General features: G+C 53.4%; 1 protein-coding gene across 17 annotated transcripts in view; it reads left to right on the forward strand.

Moving 5' to 3' along the window:
• The window catches only part of BIN1 (bridging integrator 1), a 55,588-nt gene extending 42,665 nt beyond the window's left edge, over positions 1-12,923 (forward strand). For 5 of the 17 annotated variants that reach the window (XM_053670708.1, XM_053670709.1, XM_053670712.1 and 2 more), the window contains 8 exons: positions 2,447-2,594; positions 4,178-4,306; positions 7,178-7,285; positions 7,790-7,813; positions 9,686-9,775; positions 10,026-10,136; positions 10,446-10,547; positions 12,300-12,923. In XM_053670708.1, coding sequence (XP_053526683.1) covers positions 2,447-2,594; positions 4,178-4,306; positions 7,178-7,285; positions 7,790-7,813; positions 9,686-9,775; positions 10,026-10,136; positions 10,446-10,547; positions 12,300-12,407 — 820 coding nt within the window. In that variant the 3' untranslated portion in view covers positions 12,408-12,923. Of the gene's footprint in view, positions 1-2,446; positions 2,595-4,177; positions 4,307-7,177; positions 7,286-7,789; positions 7,814-8,776; positions 8,885-9,685; positions 9,776-10,025; positions 10,137-10,445; positions 10,548-12,299 lie in introns of all 17 variants that reach the window. The other 12 variants (XM_037133420.2, XM_037133422.2, XM_037133425.2 and 9 more) reach the window with 5 other exon arrangements.
• Positions 12,924-13,504: the final 581 nt, after the last annotated feature.

The raw sequence follows: 13,504 nt of genomic DNA on the forward strand, positions 1-13,504 counted from the left end.
GGTGACTGTCCCCTTATGTCTTGCTGCTTCTAGGATTCTCTCCTTCATTTTAATCTTGGGTAATGTAATTATGCTGTGCCTTGGTGTGTTCCTTCTTGGGTCCAACTTCTTTGGGACTCTCTGAGCTTCCTGGATTTCCTAGAAGTCTGTTTCCTTTGTCAGATGGGGAAGTTCTCCTTTATTATTTGCACAAGTTTTCCACTGGTGGCTGTTCCTTTCCCCCTTCTGGTACCCCTATAATTCGGATGTTGGAGCGTTTAAAGATGTCCTGGAGGTTCCTAAGACTCTCCTCATTTTTTTGAATTCTTGCTTCTTCACTCTTTTCTGTTTGGCCATTATTTGCTTTCTTCTGGTCCACTCCATTGATTTGAGTCCCAGTTTCCTTTTCATCGCTATTGCTTTCCTGTGCATTTCCCTTCATTTCAATTAGTTTAGCCTTTATTTGTTTCTCTAATTTGTGACTAAAATCAACCAGTTCTGTGAGCATCCTGATCACCAGTGTTTTGAACTGTGCATCTGATAGGCTGGCTATTTCTTGTCACTTAGAGTTATCAGCTCTGGGGCTTTGAGCTCTTCTTGAGCCATAATGTTTTGGTGTGTTCACGCCTGTTACGTATGAGGGGCAAAGCCCTAGGTGTTCACCAAAGCAGGGCAACCCAGGTCACTGGGTTGTGACGCTGTATGTGGGGGCGGGGTCAAAAAGGGGCAATGGCGGTCCCCTGTGCTGCTTCCTCCCACTGGGGCCTTTGTGGTCTGTCTCTGCTCATTCCTTTGCTGGTTTATCTGCACGCAAATGTGTGACCATGGTTAGCCTGCTGCCTTGCACTCTCACTGGGTCCACCCAATTGCTACCCCACACCTGGGATCTGCCAATGGCTGCCTGTGTGCCTGGGTCGGTCCAGGGGATCTTTCTTTGCCCAACCCCACTCTGCTGCTGGCTCTGCCCCTCTTACTGGTCTGGCTGAATGGTTTGCTGTTGTCGGACTTCCACATTCAATTTTCTGTGTTTTGGCTGTGTTTTTGTTACTAAAACTTTGTTGTTTTTAAACTTGCTTGTGTGAGGAGGCATAGTGTTTCCACCTATGCCTCCATCTTGGCTAGAAGTCATCCTTTCCTTTCTCCCTTCCTTCCTTCTTTCCTTCCTTCCTTCCTTCCTTCCTTCCTTCCTTCCTTCCTTCCTTCCTTCTTTTTTTAATGATTTTATGTACTTATTTATTTTTTGATTTACTGTTTTTGCATTTTTTCTATTACTATTTAGTCCCCTTTTACCCACCCCTCTCACCCATGTATATTCTTCAAGGAGGCAAGTACATCCTATGAAATGCAAGTTTAATAAAGATGGGGCAATACCAACAATGTCTCTCACACATCTGTTCTGCTGTCTAGGTCTCCCTCCCCCAGGTGATCAGTTACTCTCCTGTCTAGCACAGTGGCCACTCACCTCATGTGACTGGCCAGCATTTGGAATGTGGCCACTGTAACTGAGGAGCTGAATTTTTAATTTAATTTAATTTAAATGTAAACTTAAACACCGCCTATGGCTTGTGGCTAGTGTCAGTCAGTACTATCCTGGAATTTATGTGAGTACTAACATAGGTGGTGGCTTTTTTCTACCTTATTTACATCCAAGTGGAGGTTTATGCACATTTGCCTGGTTTTCAGTACTGAACAATCTGGCTACAGGCCTCACCCTGTCATCCCAGCCCTTCTGCAGTAGGCATTTCCTCTTGTTCACCCACCTGCCACAGCTTCTGGTAGTCTTCCATGTTTTCCTGGAAGGGCCCATTGCCTGTGGGAGCAGAGGTGCGGAGACAGTGATGGCATGGTGTGGCTGGGAGTGTGGCATGGTTGGGAGCTAGTGTGGATGGGAGCCAGGCCGTGCTTGGCATTCTGGTGGGAATGGGTAGACAGGCAAGGAGGCCACAAAAGGCCTTTGGGGTCAGACTGAGTAGGGTGGTGGGGAGGCTTAGCCTGCACAGCTGCTGTGTGGAGTGTGGGCTGAGGCTTACTTTGCCTCTAGGATGTTTGGCTTCCTCCTGCTGTGGGGAGCTCAGGCACTCCTAATGCGGCCTATTGTGGGGCTGCTGGGCTGCCTCTGGCTTAGGCTCCTGGGGACGTGCCCCCATCCCTTGGGGACCATGGTCCTCCAGTCAGAGCTCCCCATGTGTTGCACAGTCTCATTTTCACCAGTCCTCAGGCACACGAGCAAGCAGTTTCTCATGTGGGGACAAAGCATTTTCCCAGTCTGTGTAGACACACGTTATACTCAGTTTCACAGATATCTCCACATGCTCATACATACATACACACCTGTTTTCATGCACATGGACCCCAAGACATCTGCATGTGTACATGCCCCCTCACATGCACACCTGTGGATTTGCACATTTTCTTTCAGGTGCTAGGACCTCCCTCCACTGGGCTCCCTCTTGTTTTGCCTCCACAGTGACAACGCCCCTGCAAAAGGAAACAAGAGCCCTTCACCTCCGCCAGACAGTTCTCCTGCTGCCACCCCTGAGATCCGAGTCAACCATGATCCTGAACCAGCCAGTGCAGCCACCCCTGGGGCTGCCCTCCCCAAGTCCCCATCTCAGGTATCTCAGTGACCTGTTTCCTTCCCTCCCTGCTCTTTTTCATGCTTTGCTGTTATGCCCTCTCTTTTCTAGTTCTCTTGTTTCCTTCCTGGGCCTTGGAAGGTTTGGAGCTGGAGGCTTTGCCCAGAGAGGGCTAAGCCTGGTCTTGTTCTCCCTTGGGCCCTGCCTGTTCCAGGCTTACCTTAATGGCTCTGGCCCTTTCAGGGGCATCTGTGAATGTTTCTTTCCTCCTCAAGTATCTTCCTGCCCCCCGGCAGTGTCCCTCTCTTTCTCTTCCCTCCCTGTATTTTAGGTGGCTTGATTTCCTCCATTTTCTTTTCCAACTGAGACATACGTCCTTGGAGGTGGCTGCCTCCCCTGTCCTCATTTTCTTTTTCCTGTGTGGGGTCATGCAGGCCCTTTAGAGGGACAGCAAGAGAAAGGACTCAGGAAGGGTTATGTGAGGTGGGTAAGGGGATAGGCTTGTACTTCTGATCTGGCCCCTGCTGGAGAAACCTGGCCTCTGCCCCCAACAAGTTTTTCCAGGTTTCTGCAGCATCCCCAGGAGCTGGAAGGGGAAAGAAGAGGTGCAACGTTCATGGGCAGACCTCACTGAGCCATGTTAGACTATACCCCAGCTCTGTTGGGTTTATGCCCTCACCCCTTTAAACAACTGACCAGAGGGGAGAGAGGAGGGAATTTCAGGGGAAAGGGGGAAGGATTTACAGGAACTAGTATAAAGGACACGTGGACAAAAACTAAGGGGGATGGAAATGGGAGGGAGGTGGGGAGCACTTGGGGGGGTGGGCTGGGATGGGAGTAAAAGACAGAAAACTGTACTTAAACAACAATTAAAGTTAAAAAAATAAACAACTGATTAGGACAAAGATATTATTAGTGGTGAGAACCCACATTTGAATAGCACTTACTTTGCGTTGGACACTGTGCCAGCGCTTTCCATATTTTTGTTAATTGAATCCTGACAATCACCCTTTGAAGCAGATGCTGTTATCAGCCCAGCTTGACAAATGAAGACCGGGCTCTGGGATGTTGTGTGACTTGCCTGAGGCCCCCCAAGTGGGCCCGTGTGTGACAGTCTTTCGTAGACCTCCTCTGGGCTCTGGCTCTGAGCTGGCCCCTCAGGTGATGGCAGAGGTTGAGCTGGAGCTCCTCTCACAAAACGTGGAGAGAGCCCAGGTATGCAGGAGAGTGGAGGCCTGATATAAGGCTTGGTGCTTGGGCTGTGTCTCTGCCACTGTTTGTTTCTCAGCCTTTTTATCAAGTGGTGAGCCCTCCTATGGCTACTTCTTTTTTCTTCCCTCTGATTTCACCTCCTCCCCTCCTCCCTTCTTTCCCTTCCCTTTTCTACTTTTTTTCTGCACAGTGTTTCTGGACCTCCTGCTGTGGGAGGGTTGCCATAGTCCTGGTGTTTATCTTGGGGAGCAGTGCCTATTCTTGCTTCATTTTTCTCAGTTGCCTGGGTGAGGCCATGGCCTGGGATGTGACTAACCATGGCTTTGTCTCTATCTCCCCCGCTTTCTTACCTGACCTCCATGCTCTGCTGTGCTTCCCTGTGCGGTCCCTCACCCACTGTTGAACCGCAGCTCCGGAAAGGCCCACCAGTCCCTCCGCCTCCCAAACACACCCCATCAAAGGAGATCAAGCAGGAGCAGATCCTCAGTCTATTTGATGACACCTTTGTCCCTGAGATCAGCGTGACCACCCCCTCCCAGGTCAGCCGCGGCTGCTGCGGCTCAGCTCCCTTCTCCTCTTGCTCTCCTGGGGTGTGCATGGCCTTCCCTCCACTCCACACCCTGTGCTTCTGCCTCAAGAGCCAGGAATCTGGCCAGAGAGCCTGGTGCTGAGCCACCCACTCATTCATTCCTTCATCCTTTCATCCATCATCCCTCATTCACCTCTGAGTATGTATGTGGTCAGATTCAGGGACATAGGTGAATGATCATAGCAGAGATGGTCAGCTCAGCAGTGGCCTTGTGGTTCCATCAGTGCTATGGCTAAAAGGGGTAGGGGGCATGGAGGACCTGGGCTGGTCAGGGAAGTCTTCTTGGAGTAGGTGGCTGCAAGCTGAAACAGTGGCATGTGCTTAGGGCAGGAGGGGTGAGAGATGGGCTCAGGAACTTCTGGAGTTTAGTGTGCTTATAAATGCCATAAGGAGGCACATAATGCCCATTCACACATGGACAAAAGGAGGGCCAATGAGGGAAGGTCACTGTGGTAGCACTGGAGTGGAATGCACGCAGTGTGCTAACTGCTCCAAGCCTGATACCCAGGCCTTCTCGTCAGGCCCTTTCCATATGAGGCTTGGTTTTATGTAGGCTACTAATACCAGGCTGTGGTGAGCCTGTGTTGGGCTGCTGCTATGCGGTTGCCCTGCCTGGGGAGCTCTGGGCTCTGTCTCCGTAGTACAAGCTCAGAGGCCTTGAGGGAAGGAGCAGAGTTGGAAGGCATGAATGTGGAGGGAGAGGCAGGTACAACCAACAGAGGTCTCTGCTAAGAGAGGTCTTGGGGCAAGTAGGCTTCCACCCAGCCCCCAGGGAGGACCTGGGGTCAGCAGTAGGAACTTCCGGTAGGAGGTGCCAGGTGGGTGCAGTATTCTGCCCTGGCTCAGGAGCCCAGGAGGTGTGGGAGCCCCTGTCTGTAGAAGGTGGTGAGTCTGGCCCAGGGGCACTCCTGGAGCATTGCAAAAAACAGGTGGTCAGACCTCCAGGGCAGCATGCTGCTGGGATGCTTGCACCTGGAGCGTGCCTCTGCCCTGGTGACCTGAGCACTAGTGAACCCTGACTGGGGAGAGGTGCTGGTACTTACCTACGTGACCTTGTTCAGTTTTCAACCACCCTCAGTGGGGAGGTTGTCTCCATGTAACAGGTGAGCCTGTGGGCCTGACCGATTGCCAGACCAGACTGCCTGTCCTGAGCATGTCCATCTCTACATTCACCGCACGCTGGCTTCACTGCCCCTCCGCTCACTGCTCAGAACCGGGTGTCTGTCCAGTGGGGATGGGGGAGTGTACATTGTGGGTGCTGTTGCCTGGGGCTGGGGTGGGCTTGTCCTTATCCACGAAGCTGTGCTGACAGGGCTGCTCTCCTGGGTTGTGGTAAGTAGCCTGTGTCCCTGTGACCAGGACAGTCCTGATCTTGCATGGTGGGGATGATGGCCATCTGTCCTTTGACCTGGTGACCGTGTCCCCTTGGAGCATGAGGGGGCAGCTGTCCTGGCCTGAATGACTTCTGAGAAAGGTGGGTGGTGGGGCTACTTGGGTGAGAGATGCTAGGAGGACACCTAGCAGCTATGCACCTAGGGTGTCCTGAGCATATATTTCCATAGAGACAAAGGGTTATGGGGACAGAGCAGTGGTGTCTCTCCCCCAGGATCATCAAACAGGGTTTGACCTAAAGAAAACGTCAGTGGTTGAGATGAGCTTGGGGCAGAGCCTCTGGAACCGGGGCTTCCTGTCCAGGAAGAGTCCACGTGGTCTGGGCTCAGTAGGCTCTGTAGCTTGGCACTAAATGTTCATTCTCAGGCCTGAGGGTTTTGGTCCTGTCCCAGCAGGCCATACCTCAGCTGTGCAAGCCCCTCCCCACACTTCTGGGTTTTTATGGAGGGTCTCAGAGGGACAAGGGCTAGAGGGTGCTCCCTGTCAGTGCTGAGTGCCCATCAAGAGCAAGTACAGCTGGGCTGTGGCCCTCCCAGAAGTATATGAGGGTGGAAGAGGAGGACCTGGGATGAGCCAGTTTCCTTCCAGACCCAGAAAGGAAGACCCTTCATACCAGATGGAGGCCATTCCTCCCAGGAGGGCAGCATGTTGACTGTGCTGTGGTGTTGAGTTGTCTGTCTTCTGCAGGTGGCCCTAGGAAAGACCCTTTCCTTCCACAATTGTGAGGCCCAGCTTACAGTGGGGGCTGGTTCTCCCAGCGTGATTGCAGCCACTGTGTCCCAGCCACTGTGAACATTCATGAGCTGTACCCAGATCCACTGGATGGTATTCTCAGGATGTTTGGGGCATGATCTTTAATTTAATTAGACACAAATATTACAGGCATTGGGGACCCCACCTTAATGATTGGGCTCCTAGGCAGAGTGACTGGCTTGGTTCAGCCCTGCCCTTGCTTCCTGGAGCTGGCTAGTGGTTGGCTGTCTTCACAGGGTGGCCTGTCCGTATGGGGCAGTGAGGGGAGGCTAAAGCCTGTCCTAGGGGCCCTATGGGTCATGGGTACCAAGTGTGGTCTGGTCCAGCCTGATCTATAGTTTGTGTTGCTTCTGGGGCTGTGTGAAGTCTTGGGAGTTTGTGGTGCAGGGAGATGAGAGGCACGGGTGCTTCTGTCAACCTGCAGGGTGGATACCAATGAGAGAGGGGGTGGGGCTTGGAATTGGTCTCACAATGCCAAGTTGGCCTGTTGCCAGTGACTGAGGTGGGTGCCAGGCTTGTGTGGATAGGAATGTGTGCTGGGGTCTGGCATGGAGAATGCTGCTTTGTGTGTGAGGTGGACATCATGTCCCTGATTGTGGGCACCTGCTGTGTGTGTCTGTGTTGAGTGCGTTCTACTTGTCACTAACTGCCTTCCTCCTCTACTGCTGCTGCCAAGTTTGAGGCCCTGGGGCCTTTCTCGGAGCAGGCCAGTCTGCTGGACCTGGACTTTGACCCCCTCCTGCCTGTGGCGAGCCCTGTGAAGGCAGCCACGCCCTCTGGTCAGGTTGGTTTGAGTCCACCACCACCCATGGGCCCACTGACCTCTGTTTTACTGGGCCCTGGGCTCATGCCTGCCCACTAAGCCCTGTGGGCCCATGTAGGCCTGGGCCTTTAAGGACCTTCTCCCACTCACATTCTGGTCCCTGGCCCTTGTTACCTCTCTGGTCCTGATTATGGGGGAAGGGAAGATAGCAGACAGGCTGGTGAGAGGACCCTTGGGAGGAAAGTCACCAGAACACTCACCTGGCAGTATACCATCCATCCCAGCACCCTGTCCTTCCCCTGGGAGCAGCCCTGTGTTGGCATTCCCTGGCTTAGTGTTGTAGCCCCTGAGACATGTTCGGGACTCAGCTGTCTGGGGCCTGCAGAGCCTGGCTTAGGGCTGGCCTATGCCTGTTGGCTTGCCCTGGGTGGGTGCAGGGGTGGGGGAAGGCGGTCACTGGGGACTCCTTGCCTTAGCCTGTCTCTAACTTCTGTGCTAACTCTGTCCTTGTCCCTCTGTGTTCAGCCGATCCCCTGGGACCTCTGGGAGGTAAGCCATGTTTGCTCTGTGCCTGTCCCCGGGGGGTAGGGCGGGTGGGGGAGCTGCTCCTCGACATGTGGTGGATCCACTTACCTATTTCTGCATCTAGCCTGTTCACAGGTACATGGTGGGGTGGGGCGGGGGAGGTGCGGGCTGTTCTGCTGCTTCCTTCTGGGAAAGTACCATGCCTCCACCTGGGCCTTATGGGAACAGGGCTTCTTGGCGTAGCCTAAGAATGGGGTCCTTGTTGGTGTGGCCCAGTTGTCAGGATCTGTGAGTGGCCCTAGACAGTGACTAGCTGGTCACCCAAAATGGACATGGTGTGCTCACGCTGGGCTGAGGCCTAGAGCTGCAGGGCCTTGGTATGGAGGGCACTTGCTCTTGGGGACCTTTCTATTCACAGGGGCCACACAGGGCAGTGGCATCAGGGGGCTGTTGGAACAGAGAAGGAGAGGATGGAAGACAAACTGAGATTAGGTGCCCTTATGTGAGCAGGGCCTGCTGGGCATGTGGCATCAGAACCTAGTGGCTCTGACATAGAGGGTCAGGGAGGGCATGGGATCTGCCCTGCAGGAGCAGGAGCTGGGGTGACAGTGCTGATAGCCAGGCTCTTGGCCACTTGGGAAGCTCCATAACAGGGTTACACTTTGGAGGAGGCCTGGTGGGAGCCAGCAGAGCCATTTGGATGAGCAGATTTCAGTGGGTGCTAAAAGTGTGTAAGTGTGTTGGTACATTCACACACCTGTCTGCCCCTTGGCAGTGGTAGGATCAAGGCATTGGAAATAGATGTCCTTTCAGAGGGTCTGCATCTATTCCCCACTGGCCTCTGGCCAGGTGGCCTGCCACAGGCACTACTCTCTCTTCTGACTGCACTGGTGGCTCATGCCTGTCTTCTGTCTTGTGCCCTGCCCAACACCTTCTCCTCCCTGCCTCCTACCTGCCCACCTTGTTCTCCCTGGTGGCCATCACCAGCCCACAGAGAGTCCAGCTGGCAGCTTACCTTCCAGGGAGCCTAGTGCTGCCAAGGGCACCTTTGCTGTGGCCTGGCCCAACCAGACGGCAGAGCCAGGCTCTGCCCAAGTAAGTGCCCAACTACCAGCCCCCTATCTGTTCCCAGTATCAGGGAGTGTAGCATGGAAGATGAGCCCAGAGAAGGGGCACAAGATGGGCAAGGCCATGATGAGAGAGAGGCTGAGGCAAGGGCCATGAGCCAGGTGCTTCAGAATGGGACTTGCCATTTGTGTTAGGGGTGGCTAGAGTCAGATTAGCCCCTCTTCCCTCACCACCCTCACCCCAGCCTCCTGGCCGACGCCTTTTACAGTGGGAGAGAGGAACATTCTGAGCACTCACTGATTTGTGGTGGGAACTTTTCAGAATTTTCTCATTTAACCTTCTTCCTAAACTAGACGTCGCCTCCTTTTACAGAGCTAGGGAGGTTGAGAGATTTCTCCCACAGCTCGAAGTGACCAAGTTTGAGTGTTGGCCTTGGGCAGCCTGATTGCATTCGGGTAGCATCCACTTGGTCTTGTCCAGATTTCCAGCATGTGCTTCATCCTCTCCCAGGAGCAGCCTATGTGGGCAGGCGGGCCAGGCAGGTTCAAGGAAGCTGAGGCTGTCAGACCTTGTACCTAGGAGCAGTGCTTGTGAGGGAGGGTCAGGGGTGACCCCCTGAAACCTGTGCTATCTTGTGCCTGTCAGCACCTTTTCCAGCTGCTCCCCAAGCCCAGGGCCTCATCTTCCCTCCAGGGCCTTTCTGTACAGTGCAGAGACAGTGGCCAACTCTGGACACCCCTTGGGTGCTACCCTCAGTGGCCCTGTTCTTTGCCCTGATGGCAGTGCCCTGACTCTGTATTTGAACCCATGCCGGAATTTATGTTGCAGCCAGCAGAAGCCTCAGAGGTAGCAGGTGGGACCCAACCTGCAGCTGGAGCCCAGGAGCCTGGGGAGTCGGCAGCAAGTGAAGCAGCCTCTGTAAGACTCAGGGACCAGGGCTCTGTCTTTCTTCCCTGCTGTCTGTTTGTCAGCCTGCCTGCCTGTGCCTCCTAGCTCTGCTTCTTGCCTGTTCTCTTTGCTTGGTCCAGGTCGTAGTTACTGTGGAGACTGGAGGCAGGCTGGGCTGGCATCAGGCTCAGATACCCACTTCCCCTGCCAAACAACCCTGGCTCCCTGGGACTCCCTCCTGCTCAGTCTGACCTGTGCTCTTCCCCCAAACCCTGCCCAGAACTCTCTGCCTGCTGTTGTGGTGGAGACCTTCTCTGCAGCTGTGAATGGCACTGTGGAAGGAGGCAATGGGACTGTGCATTTGGACCTGCCCCCAGGGTTCATGTTCAAGGTGAGCCCAGGCTATAGACCCCACAGCCTGATTGTTACTGTCTGACAGTGTCCTGGGGGTGGGATCACCCCCTTTATAGATGAGAACACAGAGCCCTAAAGGCTGTGTAGTTGGCCCAAAGTTGTCCTGCTCGTACAACCCTGCTACCCAATCAGAGGGGTGGTATCTGGTTTTGTGATGTTCATGCACTCCTGGTCATGGTTGCATACCACACCAGAGCCACCACAAGGCCCAGTGTACTATACAGGGTTGCAGGTGGGACTAAGAGTCTGAGAGGGGAGGATGTCCAGCTCTCCCCAACCTCTGCAGGTGCAGGCCCAGCATGACTACACAGCCACTGACACAGATGAGCTGCAGCTCAAGGCTGGGGACGTGGTGCTGGTGATCCCTTTCCAGAACCCTGAAGAGCAGGTGAGACTGGTATGGGGCTAGGCTGGCTGCAGGGTGGCTGGGTAGCAAGAGCCTTCTCTCCTCTCCTCCTCTCCTGTCTTTTTCTCTCATCATTCATTGTTCCCCACCCTTTCTACTTTAATTCTGTCCTTTCCCTCTGCGTTTTCGCTGGCTGACCTTCCAAGTTGTCACATTCTCCCCTCTGTTGCCGTCTCCCTGACTGTCTCTTCTCTCTTTTCCCACTTCTTCCTCGAACTTTGTGTGCTTCCTTCTTCCTATTTCTTTAATCAGGCTCTGTACACTTTCTCCCAGCTTTGTACATATTTCTCCACTTTTCCCTTCCCTGCCCTGAGTTCTACTTCCTCCCAGGACAGGGTCCCTGGCTGCCCCTCCGTGAATACTCCTTCCCTGCTTACTGCCACTTAAGGTGCTTGCTCCATGTACTCATGTTGGTCTTCTGTAATCCTGCATGCTGGATTACAATCCAGGCTGGCCCTGTGCCTGTCCACATAGGACCCACAGGGACAGTGTGTGGTCTCTAGCAGTGTATGATCCCTGAGTACCCCAGCTGTTTGTCACCCCAACTGTCTTCCAGAACATCTTCCTCCTGCTATGGCTTCTGCTTGTTAGTTTTTTTAGTCAGAGTGGGCTCCCTCATGGCCGGGGTGAAGCAGAACTATCTCCTAGGTCAGGATGGGCTGCTTTGTGCATCTAGATGTGGCTCCTTAGCAGTAATCTTACTGTGTGGTGTCGATGAGCCTTTGCAGGGTACCAGTGGTGGTGTGGGGTGCCCACCTTGATATCTAGGTGACATTAACAGTACGTAAAAGGCCTGGTTAGACTGACTTATTCAGTTATCAATATGTCCATGTGGTTTAGTTGTCAGGGTGGCTGAAGGTAGGAAGAAGGCTGGGTATGGGATGAGGCCAACTTGGGTGGGAATCCTGGGCTGGGATTTAGGGTACCAGGTACTTACTGAAGCCACACTGGGCTGGGAGGTTTGTGCAACAAAGATTTCCTGGGCCTGCTGAATCAGCCAATTCTCTTAAACCTTGGGTCTCCACTGATCTTTAGTGTGGGCTAGGCCTGGGCTGGGTAGGGTTTTCAGAAGCAGAATCCTGGTCCCTGGCCCATAGCTGGAGTCAGCTGGGGCAGATGAAACAGCAAAAACATAGGTGGATAGCAGTTACAGCCCAGCTGAAGGGACAGTGATAGCCTCAGCCACAGGCCAGGTCAGTGGTTCCTGCAGGTCCAGGGTCAGGAGCCAGAAGTTGTTCTAATCTCTGGGAGAGGCAGAATTAGGGCAAAGGCCCCTTTGGAGGGCTTGGTGGGGTGTCTTCAGGGCACTCTAGAAGCTTTTAATGCTCAAGGGAACATTCTGGAGTTGTCTGTATAAGTCTGGAAGGACAGCTGGTGTCCTCAGTGAAGTGTCCTCTGAGGGCATCTGACAGTGAGGAGCTCCTTGGCTGGGATTGAGGGGTTGTCCAGACACATTCAGAGCAGTGCAGCCATCAGCCTGCCTTTCCAGAGTGAAGAGGACTTGCCAAATGATGAATTCAGTGCACCTGCTGAAGGGCAGCTAGCTTCTGGGGCATTTAGGTTTGGGTCTGGGAAGATTACTATGGAATGCTGCCTGAAGGAGGTGTTCTTTAAGGGGCAGTATGACAGGCTAGAGGAGGGAACATCCTCCCAGCAGATCCCTAGTGCAACACATACTCTGTAGAGTCGAAGTACTCTCCTTCCCCATCTCTGGGTGCTCTGCTTCCCCTTCAGGATGAAGGCTGGCTCATGGGCGTGAAGGAGAGTGACTGGAACCAGCACAAGGACTTGGAAAAATGCCGGGGTGTCTTCCCTGAGAACTTCACGGAGCGGGTTCAGTGAGGGCAGCAGCTGGTAGAGCTGTCTGGGTGTGTGAAGAACATCTCCCCCCCCCCCAAAATGTGTGTGTTTATTTTTTTTGTTTAATTTTGGAAAGCCAAGGGAAATCAAGGGGAGAGACTAAGCCAAGAGGTATTCTCCCAAAGATGAGGTTATTTTCCAAAGAGTCTGGTTTCAGCAAGTTTGGTTGAATCACCAGTGTTCCTGAAGCTGCTGTGTCCCCTACTTGATTTCCTGGCTGCCCCTGCCAGTGCTCTTTGGGTGGCTGCAACTGCTAATGCCCAGCTGAAGGGCGGGGCCTAGGAGCCTCAGAGCCACTGTGCTTGCCTGAAGCTTTTGGCTGAGCCATTTGGGCAAGGGTCCTCCTTTCCTGGCAGCTGCTGCGGGTGGATCCAGGCTCACCAGACACCTTGGGACCCAGACAGCCACCTGGCCTTGCCCTGCCCTGCAGACTGTCTGTGTGCCGTTTGGAAATAAACCATAGTGTTCAAACAAAATGAAACAAAAACACTGACAAGAGCATTCAGAAAATGTGTGTTTATTTTTCTCCATCTATTCCTGTTTCCTGTGCATTGTAGCTGATTACCTGTGGCTTTCCTGTGATGCAGCCCTCCCCTCAGGCCCTCGTGGTTTTAGTGGTGGTTGGATGGGAGGTGACAGGAACAGGTGTCAGCAAGGGAAGACCAGGAGCTTAAAGAACCAGCTGTGTGCCAAGAAGTTTGCAGGTGCCTCCTTGAGTGATGTGATTTAATATATGTGAGAACTTGGGGTCAGGTGCTAGGAATCTTTGTCACAGCTTAGGAAACAGGTCCGAGGAGGTTTGATGGCTTTCAGGAGAGTGGTAGGATGGGTCTGAATCTGAGCAACTGGTCCAGGCATGTGGGAAAGGCCTTTGCCTAGTGTGCCAGGACCAGCAAGCTTGACCTCTCAACTGCTCCATCCAGGCTATCTGGGGCTTAGCATCAAGGTCAGCGTGTGACCAGGAACATAACCCATGTGCATCTGTTCCTCCATGTAACCGGAAGAATGGTCATCTGACTTCCCTGCCCCCACTGCCTCCATGTCCCAGAAACTGTTCCACCACTGGTTATATTATGAAC

The sequence above is a fragment of the Artibeus jamaicensis genome, unplaced genomic scaffold (assembly GCF_021234435.1).
Source record: "Artibeus jamaicensis isolate MK-2021 breed Jamaican fruit bat unplaced genomic scaffold, CSHL_Jam_final contig_61, whole genome shotgun sequence".
Classification (NCBI taxonomy): Eukaryota; Metazoa; Chordata; class Mammalia; order Chiroptera; family Phyllostomidae; genus Artibeus; species Artibeus jamaicensis.